Source organism: Suricata suricatta, chromosome 7 (genome assembly GCF_006229205.1).
Source record: "Suricata suricatta isolate VVHF042 chromosome 7, meerkat_22Aug2017_6uvM2_HiC, whole genome shotgun sequence".
In the NCBI taxonomy this organism is placed as follows: Eukaryota; Metazoa; Chordata; class Mammalia; order Carnivora; family Herpestidae; genus Suricata; species Suricata suricatta.
Genome location: NC_043706.1, coordinates 72542155 through 72568619, shown reverse-complemented (window position 1 = coordinate 72568619; position 26465 = coordinate 72542155). Strand labels below are relative to the sequence as shown.

The following is a 26465-nucleotide window of genomic DNA, read 5'->3' as shown; positions in this document are numbered from 1 at the left end:
GTTTCATTTGGGCAGAAATCCTGATGAGATAAGAGAGTAAGCCACCTGGCTGTCTGGGGGCAGAGCACTGAAGGCAGAGGAAACAGTAAACAAGCACCTTGGGGCGAGAATGTGCTGGTTATGTTCAAATAACAGCCAGAAGTCTCTGATGCTGGATTGGAGTGGGAAGAGGAAGATTTATAGTAGATACGCCCAGAGGCATGGGCAGGGATGGGTTTCTTGACACTGAACTTAATGGTAAGGACTTTGGATTTATCCTGAGAGAGATGGGAGCCACCAAAGAATTTCAGACAGAGGAGCAAAACTCACCATCTCTTTATTTATTTATTTATTTATTTTTAAAACAAAGTTCCTGTGAATTTATTTATTTTAATTTTTTAATATATTCATTGATTTTATTTTGAGACAGAGACACAGAGTGAGCAGGGCAGGGGCAGAGAGAGAGGGAGATACAGAATTCGAAGCAGACTCCAGGCTCTGAGCTGCCAGCACAGAGCCCGACGTGGGGCTCGAACTCACGGACTGTGAGATCATGACCTGAGCTGGAGTCAGACACTTAACTGACTGAGGCACCCAGGCACCCCCACTCGCCATCTCTTTAAAACAATTCCTCTCTTGAATAGAGAACTCATGAAAATATCCACACATATGTGGTCAGTCAGTCCAAGACAAAGCAGGCAAAAATATATATTGAGGAAAGTATAGTCTGTTCAATAAACAGTGTTGGGAAAACCAGATAGATACACACCAAAGAATGAAACTGGACTACTGTCTTAAACCATATATAAAAATAAATTCAAAATGGAGTAAAGATTTGAATCTAAGACCCCAGACCCTAAAAGTCTCAAAAGAAACCATAGGCAGTAAGCTCTTGGATATTGATCTTAGCATTTTTTTTTTTAACAAGTCTCCTCAGGCAAAGCCAACAGAATCTAAAACAAATGGGATTATATTAAACTAAAAAGTTTTTGCACAGTAAAGGAAGCCATCAACAACACGAAAAGGCAGTCTACAGAATGGAAAAGATACTTGTATGTGATATATTGGATAAGAGGTTAATATCCAAATTATATAAAGAATTTATACAAATTAACATCAAAAGCACAAATAACGTGATTAAAACAGCCAGAGGACTTGAGTAGACATTTTTCCAAAGAAGATGACAGACGGCAAGCAGATACATGAAAGTATACTGAACATCTCTAATCATCAGGGAAATACAAGTCAGAACCCCAATGAGATATCACCTCACCTGCCAGATTCGCTATTGTCAAAAAGAAAAAAATAACAAATGTTGGCAAGGTTGTGGAGGAAAGGGAACCCTTATACACTGTTTGTGGGAATGTAAATTGGTGCAGCCAATATGGAAAACAGAATGAAGGATTCTCAAAAAATCAAAAATAGAATTATTCTATATCCCAGCAATTCCACTTCTGGGTATTAATCCAAAAAAGACAGAAACATCAATCTGAAGAGATATTCATCCCTATGTTCCTTGAAGCATAAAATACCCAAGATATGGAAGCAACATAAGCATCCAATGATAGATAAACGTACCGGATATTCTCAGCCATAAAAAAGGATGAGATCTTGCCATTTGTGACAGCATGGATGGATCTGAGGGTATTATGCTAAGTGAAATAAGAAAACAAGTACCATAAAATTTCATTTGTATCTGAAATAAACGAGACTGATAGGTACAGGAAACAACAAACTGTTGGTTACCAGAAGCAGGGGTGGGGAGACTGGAGGACAGGTGAGATAGGTAAAGGGAATCAACAAGTATAAACTACTAGTTATAAAATAAGACACATGGATATAATGTACAGCATAGGGAATATAGTCAATATTATAATAACTTTGTGTGATGACAGATCATAACTTATGACAGATCATAGACTTACTGTGGGGATTATTTCATATAGTAAAAAAAAAAAAACAAATCACCATGATGTGCACGTGAAACTAATAGAATATTTATTGTATGTATTTATAAAAAATATGTATGCAGTATTTATGATAGATGGGGTGAAAGAGAGCCTACGCCACAACTTTTTGTGTCCAGAAGTAATTTGCCTTTGTAATTCTTTGAATATCAAGAAAGAAAAAAACAATTTATTGGAAGACATCAAAAGACTGAAGCAAGACAAACAAGCTCTTGAAGTAGACTTGGAAAAAATGAAGAAAGAGAGAGACCAAGCCAAAGATCAGATTGCTTATGCCACAGGTAAAACGCTGAGCTGAAACTGTTTACTTTATATTCATAACTGTTCTAATCTTGAATTTAAGGTATAGCAGTTGTTATTGCTACTTAAGGAATTAAAATAATATTTTTTGAAGTATATTATAATTTTAGAAACTTTAAAAAATTAGTTATTAATAGGTGGGTTAATTGGTTTTGGCAGGACTAATTGCAGGATCAGAGAATATCAATGATTAGTTTGAATTTGTGGCATTTTATGTCTATTCATTTTCATGTCTGTTACCCTAACTAGACTGTGACCTTCCTGAGGATTTGGTCTGCCTTTTTATCCCAGGGTCTGAAACAAAGGCTCTCAAGTATTTGCCAAATGAACAAATAACACTGTACTACGTTTATAGAAAACACAAGGATAAATGTGACATTCCCCACCAGGGACTGGAGCTGAGCAGAACACAGGACTAGGAAAGTAGATCAGAGGAGCCCTCGTAAGGTCTCTCCACTGTGATATGATCTTCACTGTCAGATATATACAATGGAAAGCCTTACCTGTTTGTAAGAAAAGTATGTTTAGTCTCTTCATGTGTAAAATAGAGTATAATAATAAATACCCATCATATGTTTGTTGTGTTAAATGGTAAACACTCTCTAATGTTTCCCATTGCAATTTATTAATACAGTTATAGGAATTCTTCATGTTTATTATCTCTTGGATCCAACATTTATTGTCCCATGGAAATGACTTTGCTTTTATAATGAAAGTCAGTGGGAAAACAATTGATTTATCAAAAAAAATTATACACAGCAAACTTTGCTATGAATTTGAGGAGTTTGACTATGAACACAATCTTCATCTCTCTTTATTAATATACTGGATACTGCCTTGCGAAGACTTTTTTTGCCTATTATTTTTTCATATGCTTTCGTTAGCTTGGAATTGGTTTTCATGTAATTTAGTTTTTTTCCATATTTTGGAAAATTATGATCAAGTTCAGGAGTTCATCTTATAGGAGTTTCATCCTATAGGTGAAAAATTATATGAAATAAAAGTTTTAGAAGAAACCCACAAACAAGAAATCAGTCGCCTGCAAAAAAGATTACAGTGGTATGCTGAAAATCAGGAACTTCTGGATAAAGATGCAGTTCGGCTTAAAGAAGCAAATGAAGAAATTGAGAAGCTCAAACTGGAGGTAAAAAGATCATTTCAGAATGTATTTCTGTAGATATACCCTATTCAACAGTTAGTTCTTCTTAGCCTTGTAAGTGTGATTAAATCAATGCTATAAACTCTACTATAATTAAAATAGTTAGTTTGGGTTTTGGTTTGCTCATAGATGTGTAGTCTGTTTTAGAATAGACTGAGAATAAATCTAAACTCCTTATCACAACCTGTCAGGTCCCTGTATGGTCTGAACTCTGCCTGCCTCTCCAGCTCATCCATGTCACACTCTGCAAGTCACTGTCCTGCAGCCACATGAAACCTCCCTCTGATTCTTGAACATGCCAAGCTCATTCCACGGGTTGCCTTCGTCTAGATTTCTCTGGCCTAAGTTCTTCCATGTCTCATTCAAGTCTACTCCAAATTCTACTCCTTAGAAAGACCTTTCCTGATCTCAGTCTAATGGAGCTACCAGTCCTGCCCCACTCTGACCCTTTCTTTCCATTCTTTCCCTCTGTTTTTTTTTTAAAGTGTTTATTTATTTTGAGAGAGAGAGAACATGCACATGCAGGCATGTGCACAAACAGGGGAAGAACAGAGAAGGAGAGAAAGAATCCCAAGCAGGCTCTGCAATGCCAGCCAGCACAGAGCCCGCCACAGGGCTCAGTCTCTTGAACTGTGAGATTATGACCTGAGCTGAAATCAAGAGTTGGATGCTTAACCAGCTGAGCCACCCAGGCATCCTTGTTTTATTTTCTTCATAGCATGTGTCACTCTCTGAAGTTATTTTATTTACTTGTTGATTTATTAGCTTATCGTGTGTCTCCTGCATTGGAGTACAGGCCGTGTTAACGTGGGGTCCTGGCTTATTGTGTTTGCCCTCCAGGTCTCCAGCGCAGCACCCTATCTGGGAATTAATAAATGAATGAATGACCTGCCATTATGCTGCTTTCCTGGTACTTCTCTGGTGTGTTTTAAATATGCTTCTTAACATGTTCTTTACTTATTGATAGGTTGAGAAACTGAAAGCTGAATCTGGAAATCCATCTATTCAGCAGAAGATACGTTTAAAAGAGAAAGCAGCGGATGCCAAAAAAATTCAGGATCTAGAGCGACAAGTATGTGTTCAGGGTATATTTTTATAAGGTATTTTTTATACAGAGCATTTTTGTTTTCTGCTATTTCAGTAGTTCCTACAACATATAGTCAACCTGAAAATTCTTATTTTATTCATTTATTTTAATATAGTACTGGCCTTTAAATATACTTGATACATAATATTTAAAGTGGCAGTCATAAAAGTAGTAAATAGTATCATTTTGTATAGTCTGTGGCTTTATTCATGAAGTTTTAGGCTGCTGTGCCTCATTTGATGGTAGACCTATGGATGAAGGTTATCTTGCATTCCAGCTCTGTTAGACATCTAGAAAGAAGGAAGCAGAATTTTAAAACTATGGGTATAGAGTTAGGATTCCTTCTCCTGATAAAAGTTTGGTGAGAGAGGAGTACAGGAAAGGAGATCCTCAGATTGGGAACGTGTTAGAAGTGCTTGAGAAGTGTTGCAAAACACCCTGGAAATAGAACATTTAGCCTCCCAAAAAGCTGGCCTTCGTTTTGAGTTCTTGCTCACTGTCAGGCTTAGAAATATTCATTTTATGGTCGGTGTAGCTGGGAGACCTTTTCAAAAATTATGTAGTAATGCTTATTAGGATAAAGATTTTTATCATTAAAGTAGTTGTTTGTGGGGTGGAATATTAACTTTTTGCTCCTGTTTTTAAAACTCTGTAATTTAGCATTTGTATTCATAACTCAAAGCAAAATAAGGATTTTTAGCCCTGTGCATAAGGGAGCATGATTCTATAGTCAAGGCATGAAACTTAAATGTAAGGCCATTATTCCATCACAAGCCCAAAACTGTGAGGTCATCGCTGGGCACAATACTACCCCAGTTTTCTGAGAGAAGGAAAACTAAACAAAAATTAGGTTTGTTACTTTTACAGGACCTGTTCTAACAGTAAAAGGTATAGTTGGTAATTTGGCTCAGAAGCCAGGAGAGGAACAGGACAGAGGTATTTTAAAGAGCTAGAAGTATTCTGAAATAACTGTAGTACAGGACTGCTTGCCTACTTTTCAGTGCTTATGATTTAGATTAGATGTAGATGAAGCCGTCCAGAATTGTGAGAGAGAAAAGACCAAATCAATTACTTCTTTATTTGATGACTCTAAGAGAAATACTTTAGAAAGTTACTTTATTTATTAACTTGTTGATTTACTTTATTAGTTTATCTCCCCCATTGGAGTACAAGTGCTGGTAAAGCAAGGATCTGGCTTATCTTGTTTGCCCTGCATGTCTCCAGTGCAGCACCCTTTGTGGGAATTAATAAAAATAAATGAATGCAGAACTAAATGTATCAGAGTGAAAAAAAAATGAAGTAAAATTAAGACTTGAAATGGTGAATCATATTGGCTAGAAATATAATGCTTTATACAAATTATCTTTCTCTTTTATTAATGCTTTTGTTAAGGGGCACCTGGATGGCTCAGTTGATTAAGTACCGACTTCTGCTTAGGTCATGATCTTGCAGTTCATGAGTTCGAGTCCCGTGTTGGGTTCTGTGCTGAAAGCTTAGAGCTTAGAGCCTGGAGCCTGCTTCAAATCCTGTGTCTCCCTCTCTTTCTGCCCATCTCCTGCTTGTACTCTCTCTCTCTCCCAAAAATAATAAAATTTAAAAATGCTTTCGTTAAAAAATTTTTGGCTCACCATTTTAGACTATATCTTTGTAATATGTTATTTATTAATAGTATTTTGTATGGTTTCCTGTGTGTACACTTTAGATCTTATTCTGTTCCCATGAACATTTCCATCCTAATGACTTTAAACCTTATTATATATTATATATGTTTTTTAATGTTTGTTTGTTTTTGAGAGGAGAGAGAGTGAGAGAGGGGCAGAGAGAGAGGAAGAGAGAAAGAATCCCAAGCAGGCTCCATGCTGTCAGCGCAGAGCCTGACTGGGCCTCAAACTCATTAACTGTGGGATCATGACCTGAGTCAAAGTCAGAGCCTCCCAAGTGCCCCTAAACCTTAATATATATTTTAAAGTAATGGCGTATCACAATATATTCAGAATTATTTTGGAGCTATAGTCTGAAATAGATTAGTTATAGAGTAAAATATCTCACTTTCTAAATAGCACATAATTAAAAATGGGACTAATTAGATGTATGTTATAATGAAAATTTCAGATTATGTAATGGAATATTCTATAGTTTAATTTCCAATGAGAATTTTTTTCTTTTCTAATGTTACTTTTATTTTTTAAATAGTTTATTACCAAGTTGGTTTCCATATAACACCCAGTGCTCTTCCCCACAAGTGCCCTCCTCCATGACCATCACCCCACTCCCCTTCCCCCCTCCCTCTTCAGCCCTCAGTTTGTTTTCAGTATTTAAGAATCTCTCATGATTTGCCTCCAATGAGAATTTTTTTAAAAGCATTTACTTTTTTGTATGACAGCCACAGTGGCATCAGTGACCAGCATTTACTCATATCAATGACCAAAGTAAAATACTAAAAAGCAAAATTAAAGAAAATACAAAATAAGATCTAATTTTTTCTGAAAAATGTAATGAACACTTTAAGATATCAATATTAAATTGAAATATTTTTAAAATTTTAAGTGAATGCGTTAATTATAAATATATTAAAACTTTTTAAATTTATATTTTTTAATTTCTATACAGGTTAGTTAGCGTATAGTGCAATAATGATTTCAGGAGTAGAATTCAGTGATTCATCCCCTACATATAACACCAAGTGCTCCTCCCAACAAGTGTCTTCCTTAATGCCTTTTGCCCATATAAGCCCATCCCCCCACCCACAACCTTTCAGCAACCCTCAGTTTCTTCTTTATATTTAAGATTCTCTTAAAACATTTTTTAAAAATCTAGCTCTTTTCAGTACATATGATGTGTATGTATATGCATGTACCTTTATATGCTTAGATCTACTTAAAACAACTATATTTTTAATACCAGAGAAAGCAAAACTTTGAAAATGCTGCTGTTGAAGTTATCAATATTTGTATCTGGATATATTTTAATTTACGGTGCATATATAAGTGCAAGCAGTCTTCATGAATGGAAACACTATAAATGTTGTAAATGATGAACAATATTCAATCTATAAACAGGATTTTAAGTACCAGCAATGCATCTTGTCTTAAGAAGGGTAGTTTTTGAGACCAGATCATAATAAAAGCCAACATTATCAAGCCCTCACTGTGTACTGGGCATTCTGCTAAGCACTTTACTAAGATAAATGTCATTTGATCCTAACTTAAATGTGTCAATGCCATGAAATTGGTATTATCATTCCGGTTTTACCAGCAAGGCAAAAGAGATGTAGACTGAGGAGTTGACCCAGGTCATAAAGCTGGTGGCCCCATCTGAACTCCAAACATGCTCTAGCCACTGCACTAGACTGCCTCTCAGCTGCTGTTTTATTTTATTGCATGCTCAGAGGTAGAAAACTGTTCAATAAGAAATTTAATATTTTAATATGTTTTTCAAATACATCTAAACTGTAATTTGACAAAAACAGGTATAAACAGACACACATCGGGGCGCTTGGGTGGCTCAGTCGGTTAAGCGTCCGACTTTGGCTCAGGTCATGATCTCACGGTTCGTGGGTTCGAGCCCTGCATCAGGCTCTGTGCTGACAGCTAGCTCAGAGCCTGGAGCCTGCTTCTGGATCTGTGTCTCCTTCTCCCTCTGCCCCTCCCCCTTTCATGCTCTGTCTCTCTCTGTATCAAAAATAAATAAAACATTAAAAAAAAACCAGACACACACACACACACATATATATTATATCAAGCTCAAATTTCTGTGGACTCTGGTATAGGTCTTGCTTACAAAAAGATCATAAAATGTGTTATTGCTTAATAGACTGAATGAAAAGTAGTCTTTTGTGAAGACTTCATTAAATATCATCTAACCCTCCTTGCTTTCTAATTGAAAGAAGTAACTGTAATTTTAAAAATAGATTAAACTTCATTTGGAGGGGGACGTTTGTAGGAGAGTTGGAGTAGGGTGGAGACTGTTGTAGATGGGGCAGGTGCTTAGGAAGCTGTGTGTTTATTGTACAAATTCTGTATATTCATATGCATATGTCATTTTTTCAGTCAATAGACAGTATAAATACAATCATCTAAGGGGGGCTGTGGGGAAAAGCTTTGTTTTCAGAATGATTGGTTATTACTAGTACAATAGAAAGTTTTTAGATCTATTTCAGATAAATTTAAGAGGATTTCTGTAAATTAACCAGTAACCAGTCTAAATTAGGGTTTTAAAATCAGATAATCTAAGGATGTAAAATTTGAAATTAATTTTTGTTTCTGTGCATATGATTCAGTCTTGAGATGTAATATAAACATCTCTGAAATTTAGACATGACTGATAGAGCATAATCTAAATTAATACATCAAACTGCTTAATTTTAATGTATTTGTAGCCTTACATATATGCAAAAATATTTTAATAGGTTAAGGAAATGGAAGGAATTCTAAAGAGAAGATATCCCAATTCTTTACCTGCTTTAATACTGGCTGCATCAGCAGCTGGTGATACGGTGGATAGAAATACAGTAGACTTTATGGAAAAAAGAATAAAAAAACTAGAGGCTGATTTGGAAGGCAAAGATGAGGAAGCAAAGAAAAGCCTTCGTACCATGGAGCAACAGTTCCAGAAAATGAAGGTAGGTGCCATCTAGCCATGGCCATGGAGCTCAGACCGCAATATCGTGGGGGTTGGATTCTTCTTAGGTCTCATTTTAACAAATAATTTTAAACATCCTTCCCTGTAAATCCTTTACCATGAGTGTCAGTAGATGCAAAAGAAACCCAGACCCATCCTGTCTTTTTTGTTCTCTTTCATCTACTTTTCTTCAAGCACAGCGTTCCTCTCAGTGATACTAGAATTAGTGGTAATTAAATCATGAAAAGGCAAAGTAAAACATCTCTGATGTATATTCAGTTTAAAATTATTTTCTAATTATCATGTTTGAAAATACTTTTTTGAGGAGTGGCTGGGTGGGTCAGTCGGTTAAGCAGCCCTCTCTTGATTTCGGCTCAAGTCATGGTCTCAAGGTTCATGAGATAAGCCTCCCCCATGTCAGGATCTCGCACTGTAGTGTGGAGCCCACTTGGGATTTCCTCTCCCCCTCTCTCTCTGGCCCTCCCACCCCCACTTGTGCATGCACTCTCTCTCTCTCTCAAAATAAATAAACATTAAAAAAAATACTTCTTTGAAATTTCCCAGACAAGGGAGAGGAAATGAGACAGAAGAATATCTTTGAAGTACAGCAGGGGGCAGGCCAATGTCTGTCGAAAATGTTTTACTTTCTGAGTTTTCTGATCCTTCATGAGGAATGAATCCAAAAATACAAGTGCTAGGATGACCAAGTATGAAAGAAGATGTGATATTCAACTTACTGTTAAAAATTTGTGTAGCACACAGGTCTGCAGTAATTCTTGCTAGATGCTTTCAGAGACATTTTAGTTCATCCTGCACTGTCCTTCCAAACACGAGTGAGAAAAAGATATTGCTGCCCTGCTTCACAGACGAGGGAACGAGTGTTCACAATTTAACCTCTTGGCTGAGGTGCTGCTGCTAGCGAGTGACAGAGCGAGGCCTCAGATCATAGGCCACGCTGCTTCTAGAAAGTAGGTCTGTTCCCCACAGATTTCTATCTTGAGAGAAGCAACAGATGATAGAATATTAGATTCCAGAAACAGTAAGAGGTTGAAAACCTAGAAGTACGTTGGCCTGCTAGTTGACTTAAGGTCATGTCAAGGAAGTTGGGTTTACTTTATTCACCCTCTTTTTCAAATCTCTCAGCCTCCTACCTTGTTCCCTTTCTTCTTACTGTCCTAAATTCCAAGGTGTACGTCTCTTTTAACTACCTTGTTTTCAACCATGCTTACCATCCCTCACCTTCTCCTCCAGCTCACCCATCTCTTGCTCTGCTCCTCCTCTCACACAGATCTGTGTTTCTAAGGAGATGGCATAGTTGTGAGAGTAGAGCTTTCACAGGTGTACAGGTGTCTGGTCCTGGAAATTTCCTCAGTGCTACTTGGCAAGCCTGTTGCTGTGGCCAGTCAGCTTCTTCCATCCCCCTACATTCACCACAGACCTCCTTCCATCAGGTTCACGTGACCCCCACACCACCTTTAGCAGACTGTCTCCTATCCATAGGAGAGACTGTGGCATGATGGGAAACACACAGGCTTTATAAAGTCAGACCAGCCTCCAGAGTGGGCCCAGTTTCACCATGATAGTAGCTTCATGACTTTGCACTGGGTCCTTCACTTTCTGAGCCTCTGTTTCCTCATATGTAAAAGAGATAACTGACTTATTGCCAAGTATGCCACTTTTTTTCCTAAGTTTCTTTCAATTCTTCTGTTCCTTTTTATCACCATGTCACTGAATTGCCGTCATTAATAAACAGTGGCCTGGATAACTGTTGTAATCTCCTGACTAGTCTACACAGACCCACATCCCTCCATCCTTTTATCAGTTCTTGATGCTACAGCCAAAATTATAATTTCATATCTCTGTGTCTTAAACACACACCTTTATTTATATCCCTCAATAACTTCCTGTTCCTCTTAGGGTAAATAAATGGCCTGTCCATCCATGTCTGGCCACACCCTTCTTGCTGTCCAATGTGTTCTCATACCATGCTTTCTCATCCAGTCATTCGTTTCTCCTACTTGCCATGTTTCCTGCAGCCACAGAAGTTTGAACACGCTTGCCTCTGACTGGTATGCTCTGCCCACCTCTTTCACAGTTGAGATATTCCCACCCTTTAGCTCTTAATCCACACATTGCTACCCCAGTGAAACCTTCACAGACTCCCTGGTAGACAAATTATCTTGTAGGCACTTTAGTCCATGTACTTCACCATTCCATCTACCATGTTTATAGCTGTTTTGATTGGATCGTGAGTGATCTCTTTCCCCATTTAGCTTCTGGACTTCATGATGGCTGGGACTGTTCTGCTTTAACTCACCATTGTGTTCCATTATTCAGCAAGACACAGAGTGGATGCTAAAATATTTTAATTAATCCTTAATTCATAGGATATTGGGAAGATTGAGTGGCAAACTATATGTAAAGCCTTCCTGCCTTGGGTGGAGTATAGCAAATATTCAATAAATGAGTTTAATAATCACAACTACTATTAACATTCCAGTGATCAAAGAGAGGCATGAATTCCAAGCCTCTACCCCATTTTTATATATCTAAATCTGTTCACACTGACTTTTCTCGTTTTATGCTTCCTTAGCCATCCCACTCCTGTCTCTGCTATCACTTCTTCCTTTCATTCTGGTTCCCTGTACACACCAAGCATTAGATTGCCTTTGCACATGTTCTTTTTATTTCCATAATGTCCCTGCTTTCACTAATCGCCAAATTTACAAACCTCCCTCAAGCCCAAACCTCAATATGCCCCCTCTGTGCACTCTTCCCCCGTTCTCTCAGGCCTCCAGACACACGGGGAGCCTCATCCCCATGGCACCATATCCATAGGCCCATTATGACAGTTATCATAGGACACTGAAACTTGCCATCGCTCTCCTGAGCAGGCTGTAAACTGTTTGAAGGCATGAGCTGGGCTTCTTTATCTCTAGAATTTGGCACAGTGCTTCCCATGCAGCAGTAGCTCAATAAATAACCATTGAATGAGTGAACACTGTTGTGCCCCCTTTGCAGAATAACCTGCTGAGGTTATTTTGCTTATAATAATAAAGCTCCAGTGTGAGAAATCCAAACTGACTTACTCCAGATGAGATTCCTAAATTGATACTAGAAAGTTGAAAATGTACTATCTCTTAAAGTGTGCCCCCAATTGCTTTCCCTGTTTATCCTCAGAGTATACTTTGTCAATTTGCATAGAGAAAGGTACACAATAATAGGTTTGATTGTGATACTTAAAATTATTTTAAGTTTGGGGGTGTACAGAAATATGTTATATCATGTTTATGAAGGAGCATGTTAATTATGAAATTATACAGCATACTGAGAACATATAATATGGCCTTTAAAGATCAGGACTTCAGTCCATTTGACTGACTCAGGGAACAGAGTGAGAAGCATCAGAGCATGTAGTGAGTGCCCGAATGAAGGAGTAGGTAGGACCTAGGAGAATGCTGGGCTTTGGGAACGAAGGACATGGTTAGCAGTGGTTTGACATTACATGGATTCTTTTCTTCAGATCCAGTATGAACAGAGACTAGAGGAGCAGGAGCAGCTACTCGCCTGCAAATTGAAGGAAGCAGCCCAGAACCACCCTGACAGCTCCTCCAGGGTTGAAGCACTAGAGAAGGAGCTTGATGATGTCAAGGAAGCCAATCAAATCACTGTAAGAAATCTTGAAGCTGAAATAGACATTCTTAAACATCAAAATGCTGAATTGCAACTCAAGAAAAGCGATAAAGATGATAAGGATTTCCAGTCTATAGAATTCCAGGTAGAACAGGCTCATGCTAAAGCTAAACTGGTGAGACTCAATGAGGAGCTAGCTGCAAAGAGGAGAGAAATACAAGACCTTTCGAAAACTGTGGAGAGGCTTCAGAAGGAGAGAAGGATGATGCTATCTAATCAGAACACTAAGGGTAGAGAGGAAGTGACTGCGAAAAGGGGGAAGAAAGGTGGTTTGCACTCAGGTAAAGAAAGTGCTCACTCATTCCCTGGAATCCTGGATGGCAAGCTGTACCAACCACATCCTTTCACTGATTCCCACGCTTCAGAGGTTTTACAAGAAAACTGCAGGTTGAAAAATGAACTGGAGAGATTAATTGCAGAGAGCAGTGAGCTAAAGATGAAATCTGAAGCAGCGGTGACCCAATATGAAAATTCCATGAAAAGGTAAAATGTGAATTTGTAAATATATGGGGATATAAAAATGTCAAAATTATAAAATGTATTTCTTCTAGATTATCAATTTTACCCTGATCTGAATTCCTTCCCAAATTTCAAGAAGTTGTATTACATTGCTAAGCATAGATCTCTTTCAGAGTAGGATCCTCTACCTGTTGGAAGCCAGAGCCTGATAAGCCTGAATTGTGTGTCAGCCCAAACCATGTGCTTGGGCTGACTGATCTTGTCTTCCCACATTTTTCCAGATGGTGTTAATAAGCTGACCCACTGAGCTTTCTTATAAACGAATGTCATCATTTATGACTGCCATGGGCGTACTGCGGCAAACTGCTATTAATAAACTAGTTGACGTACTAAGAGGAAAGGTCTGCTTTTCCAAAATAACTCTTCAAATTAATCTGTTGGTGCCTTGAAGAACTTTTGTGATCATCCCTTTCCTTCTTAGAATCACCAGAACTGCCTGCGGTCTTTTTCGTCCGAGCCTTCTAACATGCTCAGATCTTTATTTCCTTCATCAGACCACGTCTCTACTCATCCTTCTGTCTGTTGGGACCAGTTTTCCACAAGTAACATCTTATTTGCACCTCACCTCCTCTTAACTGGGACTCTTATCCTCACTCCTCTTTTAAAGCTGATCTCTCAGTAGGCTCTTTTTTGGTCCAGTGGTGTTTTCTCCATTTTCCTTTTCCTTGACATTGTTCTTTCTTGAACCGGTTTCCTCCCATAACCTCCATGACTCCCACTAGGGGATGTGACTAGTACTCCTCTCTCATTCCTTTAACCGACTCCTGACTCCTCTTCATCCTCCTTCCACAAAAACCAGACTTCTCCCAGGGTTTGTTTTCAGCTTTATATTTATTCTCTGTTCTTTCTTCATTGCTAAATTCATGTATAATTATGGCTTCTATGAACCATGACTCCGACTTACTTTTCAAGGCTGTTTTCTTCCCTATGCTCAGATGTTAAATCTACTAATTTTGGGATTGTTCCTCATGAAATCAGTAGTATCTCAAATCTTATTCCTTTTTTTAATCTATAAACTAGCTCCCCTCACAGCTTCCCCATCTTCATCTAGCATATTTTTTCAATTGTCAAGTCCAGCTTTTACCTCCTTTATTTCTTGGGCTCACAGTTTATGGCGTGGTTCCTTATTAAGTAGGTCTCCTTTCACTTTCTACCTTACTGTAGTGCAGGCTTACCTGCTTTATATAGCTTCCCACCCAAATCTCCCTGATTTTTAGTTTCTGACTATCCCATTTTGCTTAAAAACCATTAATATTCTTAAATATCCCTAGATGTGAGTTACTCTGCCCTCCACTGACTCCCAGCTTCCTGAAGTATCACGACTCACTCCATGTGACTTCTCTCTGGGCCTGACCCACTGAAGGTCTTTACTGCCTTTGGCTTGTTGTGTTTCAAGTGCTACCTTTTCCACAAAGTATCTCCTAGAGCTTCCCAAGAAATTTCCTGCTCTCATTCCTATCTCCTCCTTAACTTTTATACCAGGAGCCAATATTAAGTATCAACAAAACACTAATCATACAGTGCCTTGTAACTCCTTGAGAACTGCTGCAAGATTATACTTCCCTTTGCAACCTGGTATAGGAGCAGAGTGAGCAAGCACCAGACAGATGCCTGATGAATGATCACAGCTGTGTCTGAATGAGTCATCATGGCAACTGTAATGCTTCAGAATTGAAACCTTGTCTCTTTAGTTCTTGATGTGATAATAGAAAGGAAGCTATTTGGAAAGAATTGCATTCTTTCCTAGAAATTATTTAAAATTGAAATTTATCCTATAAGTTTTCCTATATATAATTTATAGCTTTTTAGTATTGGTTATCTGTTTTTCACACGGCTCTGGGCCTGAGAAGTAAAGAATAACCTTTCCTAATCCCAGATTTAGACCAATGGGTTGTTTGGGGGTTTTTTGTTGTTTTGTTTTTACCTTAGTTCTTTAGTTCTTTTACTTTAGTTTTATTTCAGTTACTTTATGTTGTATCATAAGTGCTTTAGATTTGTATGCTTTTCCATTCTGTTTCCATGAAGCAATATTCATATAGTCAAATTAGCAACTGATAAATTTGTTTATAGCAACAGCGATTCAGTAAATATCTGCTTTGAATAAAATCCTATCATTTTTAATAACTTTTCCAGTAAGAAAATATTTATCTGTAAGAAATGTATCATCTTTATCAGAACTTTACCACTTATTAAACATACCATTTATTAATTTTACCACTTATTAACTAAACTGCCTTTTAATGCATAAATTTTGTCACAGAGGCAAATCAGTAGTCTCTCACAGTTAATGATCCAAACTAATCAGGTGCAGATTATACTGGGTCCTAAAGAATTACGGTAAAGATTATTTTATTTATGTGACACAGCAGCTGGCCCTGGAGTCATTATGCATGGACCAAACGCTGGTGAAAGTTGCCTAGAGACAATGAAATTGGAAAGTCTAAAAGGAACTGTGACCACCCAAATAAGAATCTAGGCAAAAAATCTGAGTTTATCTTAAAAGATAAAATGTTTGCAGTGCCTGGGTGGCTCAGTCAGTGAAACAGCCGACTTCAGCTCAGGTCATGATCTCATGATTTGTGGGCTCAAGCCCCGCATCCGGCTCTGTACTGACAGCTCGGATTCTGGGTCTCCTGCTCTCTCTGCCCCTTCCCTGCTTGCACTCTGTGTTCCTCTCAAAAGTAAATAAATGAACACAAAGCAATAAAATATTATGCCTTTACTTTAAATCCAGACAGAACATTTAGAACCTTTGATTCTGCCGGAAAGTACGGCCCCAGGCCAAGGGTTCAGTGGAGGGCTCAGATTTTGAGGGCCAACTCTCATCTGGGCTTGAACCCCAGGTCTGCAACTTCCTAACCTGAACTCCAGAGACATCGCTCTTTCCAAAATTCAAGTTTGCCCTTAGGAAATTCAGTAAATAGTAGTGAGCTCATGGTGTGTTGTCAAACCTCACAAGAAATAATGTACGAAGCACCTGACAAAGTGCAGTAAGTAATGGTGCGCTCTCCCTGTGCCTCTTTGATTTCCAAACTTCCTACACTGTTTTTATGCTAACTCTGAACTGAAGGGCTGTTTCTATGTGTGATTTTGTTTGATTTGCTCTACAGGGTCAAGGAAGATACTGCAGCACACATTGCATCTCTCAAAGCATCTCATCAGAGAGAAGTAGAGAAACTCCTTTGCCAAAATGCAGTAGAAAATTCTGCTTCCAGAGTAGCTGAACTAAATCGTAAAATAGCAACTCAAGAGGTAGGCAGCTTTAACAAACTCTCCTTGGCTTTAAAATTATTTTTTTTTTTCAGGACTGTTAACAGAACATGATTTAATTTAGAAATATTTAACTTCACTTTTTAGAAATGAGAAATTATTGACTTGATTTTTTTAATAGAAGATGCCATTACCATTTGTTTAACTATTCTACTTTAAAATTATTCTCTCTAAATAAGTGGTTTCACAGTTTTGTCCCTACATTTCTCAAATAGTTCTTCTCCTAAGTCATTTGTAACAAATGGTAGAAGTATGATCAGTCACATGTTGTGACTGAGACCTGAGTACTTGCACTTGAATGTTGAATCCTCTCCCTCTTTCCAAGTCCCAGCTGACATGTAATTATCCTAGTCATTCTCTTGCCCATTTATCTTTCATTCATTAAACAAATAATAATTCGGGGTCTGCAGGAAGTCAGGCAGTAGGGATAAAATAATGAACAGAGAGCTACACACAGCTGTAGCCATTATGAAACAGAATTATGACGGAGTATGCTGAAAGCTCATCCACATTTCTTTAAAAAAGTGTATCTTCCTTTTTGGTTAGTATGTATATCTACAAGGAGTATCTATGATTATCTACTGTGGTGTTAGCAAGTTGAAAAAACAATTAAAATAGAATTTGTATCTGCAACTTAGTTACAAATGTTGTATCCCAGGGAAAGAAAGAAAAAGAAAGAAAATATGGCAAAAATGTTAGCAGTTAGTAAATCAAATTAAACAACGTATGAATGTCCACTGTGTTCTTTTCTCTAGGTTTTAATTAGAAAAAAAAAAAAAAGTTTCCTGAAATTTTTCTCCCTCAGCTATCTTACCACTACTTTTCCCATTAAGAATCATTTAATAGCATCTTGATTAAAAACAAATCACTGAATTGGGAAGTTTAAGTATGGTCTGGGTACTGGATATTTTAAGATTATTGTAACCTTTTTTAGGTATAAAAATGCTGTTGGGTGGGTTAGCCAGTTAAACATCCAACTCTTGATTTGGGCTCAGGTCATGATCTCATGGGGTCAAGTCCCTAGTTGAGCTCTGTGCTGAATGTGGAGCCCTCTTGGGATTCACTCTCTCCTTTCTCTCTGTCCCTCTCCCACTCATGCATGTATATGCACACACACACTCTCTCAAAATAAATAATCAAACGTTAAAGAAAATGCCATCATGGTTTTGTGAAAAGATGTCCTTATAAGAAGATGCATGTTGAAGCATTTTGGGTATTTTAGAGTGAAATATAGTGAGGTCTGTAATTTAAAGTCAAACAAAGACCTTTGACTATTTTAATATTTCAATGAGAAAGATTTAATGTGCTTTTTTCAAAAAAATTTTAATGTTTATTTATTTTTGAGAGAGACAGAGAATGTGAGCAGAGGAGGGGCAGAGAGGGAGAGACACAGAATCTGAAGCAGGCTCCAGGCTCTAAGCTGTCCATGCAAACCCCAACACTAGGCTTGAGCCCATGAACTGTGAGATCATGACCTGAGCCAAAGTCGGACACTTAACCGACTGAACCACCCAGGCGCTCCCTAAAGTGCTTTTCAAAAGTAATATTTGTACAGCAGTTGCAAATAACTTCTCTGGCTTTTCCCCCCATAGGACTATAGGGTGTTAGTGGGCAGTATAAACATTATAAGTTATTATGTATTATGCAGTTGTGAGAGGTGGGAAAAGTAGTGTCATTATGCCATAGTGCCTGCTTTAAGTGTTACTTTCCCAGAGGTCTAAATGTAATATTGTAAATTATGAGTTAAATGGAAGTCTGCATAGTCTGATGGTAGAAACAGTAATAGTAAAGTATTAGAGATAACAGATGCATATTTTTCCTAAGTTTTCAGATCCCTGATGAAAGTATGCATTTCAGTTTGCCAGAAAATAAAAGCATGACATTTATTTCATGCTTATTAATAGGGTTATGCTGTCTTTATTTGGTCAGTAGCTCTTTAATAAAAATTAACATTCTACTTAATCACAAAGTAATAAAGACAGTATTGGCTACCATCTTCAAAATGCTTAGACTTTACAGAGATTTGTTTTAAAAGGTATTTTTCAGGTCTTCAGAGGAAAAGTATTAGAGATAAAGAAGCCAAGTAGCCATTATTTGTTATATGTGTGATGCTTTAAATATTGAAAGAAACAAAATAACATATTCAATAAGCTTATTCAATGAACTTAAGTCCTGTGGCATTTTGTTTTTATGTTAGAATTTGGTAATTTAAAAATAAGATGTTTTTAGTACAAAAAAGTCATTAGTTGGTTTTCTAATATTTTTCAATTAATGTTTGAAGAAGAGCTCTATTAACTCAGTACTTCTAACATAATTTCCTAGGTACTTATAAAACATTTCCAAAATCAAGTTAATGAACTGCAGGGTAAACAAGAGTCTCTTGTAGCTTCTCAAGTTCGAGAAGAAATCTTACAGAAAGAGGTAAGAAATAACAAAAATATTGGACTAAGATAAGCTTTTCTTAGCCATTTCAATCATATTCTTATTTTTGTATTAGTTTAACTTAAATGTACAAATGGAAATAACCTGAAACTATCACATAAAAAAATATTTATAACTTGTTTATGGTGAGTCCGCTTTCCCCAGATGAAACTCTTCAAATAGTAAGTAAGTTTCTTATATATTTGTATTTGATGTTGAGATTTTCCTGGGCAGTGGGGAAATAGGGAGAGTGGGTATTTGGTTCTTTTGATTGTTTGAAGAGGTAAAATTGGGTGGTTAAAGCCATTTTACTCATTTCTGCCATCTGGTTTTGGACTATTCTATTTTGGGAGATTTTTTATTATGGATACAATCTCCTTAGTAGTAACTGACCTGTTTGGATTTTGTTTTTTGGGTTTTTTCCTCATTCAGTCTTGTTATGTTGTATGTGTCTAAGAATTTTTCCATTTCTTCCACATTGTCTAGTTTGTTGGCATATAGTTCATAGTAGCCTTTTGTGATCTTCTGTATTTCCATGGTATCTGTTGTAAAGTCTCCTTTCTCATTTATTATTTCATTGATGTGAGTCCTCATTTTTCTTTGGTTAATCTAGCCAAAGATTTTTCAGTTTTGTCTGTCCTTTCAAAGAACCAATACTTAGTTTTGTTCATCTTTTCTATTGTTTTCCTATTCTTGGTTTCGTTCATTTCTGCTCTGATCTTTATAATTTCCTTCTCTCTTCTACTTGTGGGCTCCATTTATTATTCTTTTTCTGGTTCCTTAAGGTGTAAACTTAGGTTATTTGAGATCTTCTTGTTTCTTAATGTATGTGTTAATTGCTATGAACTTCTATTTTAGAGTTGCTTTTACTACATCCCATAAATTTTGGTTTGTTGTGTTTACATTTCTGTTTGTCCTTTTTAATTTCTTTTTTGACCCATTGGTTGTAAAGGAGAGTAATGTTTAATTTACATGTGTTCATGAGTTTTCCAGTTTTCCTTATCACTGCTGATTTTTAGTTTAATGCCATTGTAGTCAGAGAATATACTTGGTATGATTTCAGTCTTCTTGAATTTGCTAAGATTTATTTTGTGGCCTAACATATCATCTACCCTTGAAAATATTTCACATGCACTTGAGAAGAATGTTTATTCTGCTATTGCCAGATACGGTGTTATGTATGTGTCTGTTATAGCCATTTGGTCTATAATGTTCACATTTGCTACTATTCACTGCCTGGATGATTTATGTGTTGCTGAGAGTTGGATTTGAAGTTCCCAACTATTGTCTTGCTGTTTATTTTTTCTTCTGGCTCTCTGAGCTTTAGTGCATAAAAGTGCAATTACAATGTCATCTTCTTGGATAGATATTGAGCTCTATCATTATGTAATGACCTTTTTTGGGTCTCTCTTTACCATTAAAATCTATTTTGTTTGATAGAAGTATAGCTACCCTTGCTTTCTTCTGAATACCATTTGCCTAGAATCTTTTTTCATCTTTTTACTGTCCATCTCTGTGTGCCTTTAAGACTAAGGTGAGTCTCTTGTAAGTAATATCATTAGATCTTATTCATCCATTCAGCCATTGTCTGTTGGAGAATTTAATCCATTTACGTTTAAAGTGGTTATTGATAGATAATGCCTTATTAACATTTTGTTGATTATTTTCTGCTTGTTTTATAGGCCCATTCTTCCTTGTTTCATATCCTGGTGTCTTTTTTGTGTTTTGAGGTCTTTTGCTATCAATATGCTTTAACTGACTCCTTCTCATTTTGTGCAAATACTGTAGATTTTTCCCTGATGGTTACCATGAGGCTTACATAAGTATCTCTAAATTATAATACCCTATTTTTTAATGTTTTATTTATTTTTGAGAGAGAGAAAGAGAGTGAGCGAGCATGAGCAGGGGAAGGTCAGAGAGAGAGAGGGAGACACAGAATCCGAAGACAAGCTCCAAGCTCTGAGCTAGCTGTAGTAAGCACAAACCGTGAAATATGACCTGAACTGAAGTCGGACACTCAACCGACTGAGCCACCCAGGCACCCCAATATAATACCCTATTTTAAATTGATAACTTCAATAAAATTCCTAAACTTTACATGCATTTTTCTCCTTTCTCTCACATTTTAGGTTATATTACAGTTTACATGTATTTTATATTGTGTAACTTATAGTAATTATTATAGTTATGGTTATTTTTATAATTTTTGTCTTTTAACTTTTATACTACAGTTGTATGTGGATTACGCGCCATTACCATGTTATACAATTTAACTTTGGTTATGCATTTACCATTATAAGTTTTATACTACCTTCTTATGTTTGTTTTTACGATGTTAATTACTGTTATTTATACTTAAAGAACTCCGGTTAGCATTTTTTGTAAGGTAGGTCTAGCAGTGAAGAACTCCAACTTTTATTTGCTCAAGAAAGTCATTCAGCCATTATTGCTTTAAATATCCTCTGTCCTTTTCTCTTGTAGTATCTGCATTATGGTAATTCCACAACTTGTTCTTATTGTGTCTTATAAGTCTCCTAGGCTTTTTCATTCTTTTTGCTCTTTTGACTGTAATTTTAAATGACTTGTCTTTTAGATCACTGGCTTTCTTATTAATGGTCAAGTCTCTTTGAACTCTTCTATATAGCCATTGTATTTTTCATCTCTGGGATTTCTGTTTTTAGGTATTTTTTTCATGGTTTTTATTTCTTTGTTGAACTTCTTGTTTTGTTCATGCATTGTTCTCCTACATTTGTTTAGTTGTATGTTCTTATAGTTCTCTAAACTTTTTAAAGAGAATTATTCTGAATTTTTTGATCATAGAGTTCATAGATCTCTCTTTAGGGTCAGTTTATTGGAGCTTTCTTAGTTTTGTTTTTGGTGGCATCAGATTTTCAGATCCTTGATTCCTTTGGTGTCTATGTATTTGAATAAATAGCCTCCTCTTCCAAACTTTACAGGTTCACTTTGGTAGAAACAGTTTTCAAAAGTCAGTGCAGTGTAGGTTTCTGGATGTCTGGTGGTGATGTCCTTGGGCAGGTGGAGCTTACTGCCAGGGTCTGTTTTTGGCCAAGGCTACTGCCCAAGCTCTGAGGTGGGGAGGTGCCACTGGTTAAATATAATTGGATAGAAATTTTGGCTTGGTTCTTGCCTAAGAAATCTGTAGGGTACGACTCCCTGGTTGCCTGGATTTTCTGGTAAGGTCTTTATTAGACTCTTGGGACTGGATATATACTCTGCAATAGATGGGGCCATGAATTATCTTTTCTGTCTTGGTGGGGTAACGGGATAGGCCCTAGAGCCTGCTCAGTTCATTGTCTGGGCACACAAATCAGGCAAGATTGTATACAGAATTCTCTGGCTGACAGGGCCACTGATTTTGCTCTGTAGATGGGGAGAGCCACTGCTATGCTTCTGTCTAAGAGCCACTGTCTGCAAGGCTCATAGGGGGTACTCTGCAGCTTCCCTTGTTCTGTGGTTAGGTTCCTTGATTGAACAGCTGGAAAGCTGTATTCAGCAGTAGGCAGAACTTCAAATTAGTTTCCTGGCCCAGGAGCAATGGAAGAAACCGCTCCAGTGCCAATAAGGCTTTTTTGACTGTCATCTTGATTCAAGTCAACCAGTGCCCCAGGTTCCCTGGCTGAACAGGCCATTGGCTTTGCAGACTGCTGGCCTCTGCTCTAGATTGCTGGCCTACCAGCTTTTCAGGTGTTCTGGTCAAGCAGCATTGCTGTCTTCACTCAGCAGTGAGCCAAAGCATGGCTTAGCTTCTCTGCCCGAGTGGGCACAGTTCCGGCTTGAAGGCTGGCAGATCTTTCTGTTTGAGGACTTGAGTCAGGCAGACTTGCACCACACCAAGTTCCATGGTCAGACTGTACCACTGACTTGGATCTGTAGATGAGCAAAGCTGCTGGTTGGGATTACTACTTGGGCACTGCAAGTATGAACTCAGTCTGCCAAGATCTAACTGCCAGTTGTTACAAGCCCCTCCCCATATCTCCATCACAATCAGATTCCTAGTGATTAGTCCCCATGGGATAAGACCAGAGTGGGGGCTTTCAAGAAGTGACCCACAACACTGGGGGAGCTAGATGTCCAACCTAGGCTCTCTTTTCCCATGGAAGAAAGGTAGTCCCAGGGGAGACCTCTCCATGGTGTGTGCTGCCTGGGCCTGAGGGAGGGGCAATGCAGCCAGCAGGTAGCCAGTCCGCTTACCCTTCTAACGTAGTCTGTCTTGGTCTCTGTGCTGCAGGGGCTGCTTCAGCCTCACCCTCGTATTCTGTCATTCTCTCAGTTGCATCTAGTCCATGAATAATTATTAGTTCTTATGAGGAGGAATAGCATCAGGAACTACCTATGTTACCACCTTGATGACATCACTCTTCCTGTCAGTATATATCTTTATTAATACTTCTTTTATATTACTTTAAAATAATAGTGTTAGTTATCATTTGGTTATCATTTATGATTTAGTATGTATTAACCACTATGGTAAGTCCTCTATGTAGTTTTCACCATAACCCAAAAGGGTAGGTACTGTTATTCCCATTTTATAGATGAAGATTGATGCTAAGAAAAATGAAATGACTTGCCTCAGGTTACCAAGCAACATGTAACAGTATCAGCATCAGAACCCAAGACCTGTTACTCCAGGTCCTGGACTTTTAATAGCTATTTTACTAATGCCATGTTTCTGGACATCAGGTATTTAGCAGTTTTTTATTTTCCATAGGATCAAGAAGCAGGAATAACTTTTGATCATTCATCTTATGTATCTAGTCACTCCCATAGAATAAATTCACTAAAATACAAGGATTTAAAAACATACACATTCACTTTAATTATACTCTTAAAAGTGCTTTTCAGTAGGCACTGATGAAGGGAAATTTTTCCTACTTTGTCTAAATACGAATTTCTAAATTTATAAAATTCATAAACTTAATCATTGGTGAATTCATTAATTTATGACTAATTATTAAACACCTATGCTCTGGGGTGTTTTATGTGCTAGGAATACTCAGAACAAAATAGACAAAGTATAAGTTCCATAATATCAAGGATTTATTTGGGGAATCGGAAAATAAATATAAAACTTGAGAAAATTAACTGAGTCAGTATCTGTACAAGTACTTAGCATAGCACATGATATTGTCATGACTCTACCACTTACCCTTTAAGACTTTATTCAGACACAGCTGCCTCAGGTTAAGAGTCCTGCAACCTAGTTCTGCTTCCAGTTAGGTATCCCCCACTCATCACCTCAATGCCACTTGGTCATCTCTCCGTAACAACACACCATGTTAGAATTCTCATTCATTCGACTGCTGCTTTCATTAGACCAGAACAGCCCAGCTGGTGTACGAGGAATGGGTTTCCTGTGGATCATAAGATAGGGATGACTGGAAATGTTGTCTCACTATAAACTCAAAATCACTTTTCAGTCATTAAGTTCACAGAAGTTGAAGTGAAATTTTATATGATATCACTATTATGTAGATGACAGTTCACCAATCACTGGTTTTAATAATTTTTAGTAATCACTGTTTTGACATCCAAGATTTTATGCCCAGCACTCATCCCTGCAGCATGTTCTATAGTCTCTCTCCCTAATCTTTCTGCAAATTATCCCAATTAAAGTCTGTAAATTTCTATGGTCACTGATGATATCCCATAGAGATCCCATGTTTAAATATTTAGATTTATTTAGGTTTGTGTTTTCACATTTGAAACTAATTTAGGAAGAGCATGGGGGTTTGGGGAGGGGTTGGGTCTTTTTGTAGTGTTTCTGGTGGTGGTGGTGTTATTAGATACTGGGTGTTTCCATGGGAAACTTGGTTGAATTTGTCAATTTCAGCCAATTTTACTAGTTCATTACTATGCCTTTTGATACTAACAGGAAGTTATTATAAGTATATGGTATAAATAAAATACAATTGTTTCACCAAGCCCAACATAAAGCTATCTCAGAGCCCCTATATTTTACCGACTGGCACCAGGGAAATATCACATTTTCTCTGTGGACCATGGTATGAAAAAGGAGGTACTGCACTAGACTAACCTCCATGACTAGGGCCATCTCTTATCCTCAAGACCTAAGACAACCCCTAGCACAGAAAGAGTTCAGTATATTATCTTTTTTATAAACATAAATGTATTTGTGGAATGAATTATTATAAATTATAAAGTGGTAAGAGCCAGAGTAGGATTATAAGTAGAATTATAGGGAGTTGACAAAACGAGAATCCGTATTTACTGAACTCGTGTGTGTGGTGGATGCTCTGTGGGGTAGGGTGCTTTAAATGCATGATTGTAGCAAAGCTGACTATACCACAGACAGTACCCACCTTCATTTTGAATGCTATCATCAGCCTGGCATACATGGGAGGAAGTGATCCAATCACCTGGATTGTGAGGTCACTTCAGAGCTAAGATGAGTCTTTTCTTCCTAGACATAGGGAATTCAAGCAATTAGTTATTCCCAACTCAAGATATCTTTCTTTTTAACAAGAAGTCTCTCCCTAGAGAAATTCTATACAAAGAAAATGTGGTGAATGTTCATAAGACTACCTGGAATAAAAAAAAAAATTTTTTCTTGTTACCAGTTTTTCACTTACTTCAAACCTCAATTTTAGATGACAAAACTCCTAGAAGAATTAAGAGAAGCCAGAGAAAACCATACACCAGAGATGAAACATTTCATGGCCTTAGAAAAGAAAATTAAACAGATGGAAATGAAACATGCGCAAAGAGAGCAGGAACTCCAACAGGTAAAGTAGTAAATCATATTTACATATTTGTATAGCTTTTCAGTTTTAAGTACCTCCAGTTTGCTGGAGTTTTTCCATCCCTAGCCAACATTTCCTAAAGTGTTTTGTTGCATATTGATCTTACTAAGAATAAATAGAGTGGTTAAGAACACATAAGATTTTAAATTTCAAATACCTAAAATTTGGTTTGTCTTATCTCTGGAGTAATAGAGAACCAACTTATATCATGTTGTTAATTATTGATAGTTGCCTAAAAAGTTAGTCAGTTTACCCTGGGAATGGATTTTGGAAAATGTTTGTAAGAAATAGTTATATTAAAATGTAATCATTTAAGATATTATATGCCTATCACTAGTAATATCACAATTACTACACCCAATGACAGATAAATAGAAATTAAAAATGGTGGGGGTAAGGGCATGATGTTTTTAGGCATTATCCATTATATTGATGGTTAGCTTTGCATGAACAGTAAGTATATTGGTCTGCTGGATCTGCCACAACAAAATATCATAAACTGGGTTGCTTAAAAAACAAATTATTTTTCTCACAGTTCTGAAGGCCAGAAGTCTAAATTTCCAGCTGATTCAGTCTGGTAGCATGCTCTTCCTGGCTCGCAGAAGGCCTTTCCTCAACGTTAGACCAGATATACTTAACAGATACTGGATGTAATGGGCTGTATATAA

The 26465-nt window shown here is 37.2% G+C and overlaps 1 protein-coding gene across 2 annotated transcripts in view; it reads left to right on the top strand.

The window, feature by feature from the left end:
- The window catches only part of CEP162 (centrosomal protein 162), a 99398-nt gene that overhangs the window by 62311 nt on the left and 10622 nt on the right, over nt 1-26465 (top strand). For both annotated transcript variants that reach the window (XM_029945007.1, XM_029945008.1), the window contains exons 19-26: nt 2101-2227; nt 3227-3390; nt 4373-4477; nt 8901-9113; nt 12636-13288; nt 16435-16576; nt 18917-19015; nt 25645-25779. In XM_029945007.1, the coding sequence (XP_029800867.1) occupies nt 2101-2227; nt 3227-3390; nt 4373-4477; nt 8901-9113; nt 12636-13288; nt 16435-16576; nt 18917-19015; nt 25645-25779 (1638 nt within the window). The remainder of the gene's footprint in view (nt 1-2100; nt 2228-3226; nt 3391-4372; nt 4478-8900; nt 9114-12635; nt 13289-16434; nt 16577-18916; nt 19016-25644; nt 25780-26465) is intronic.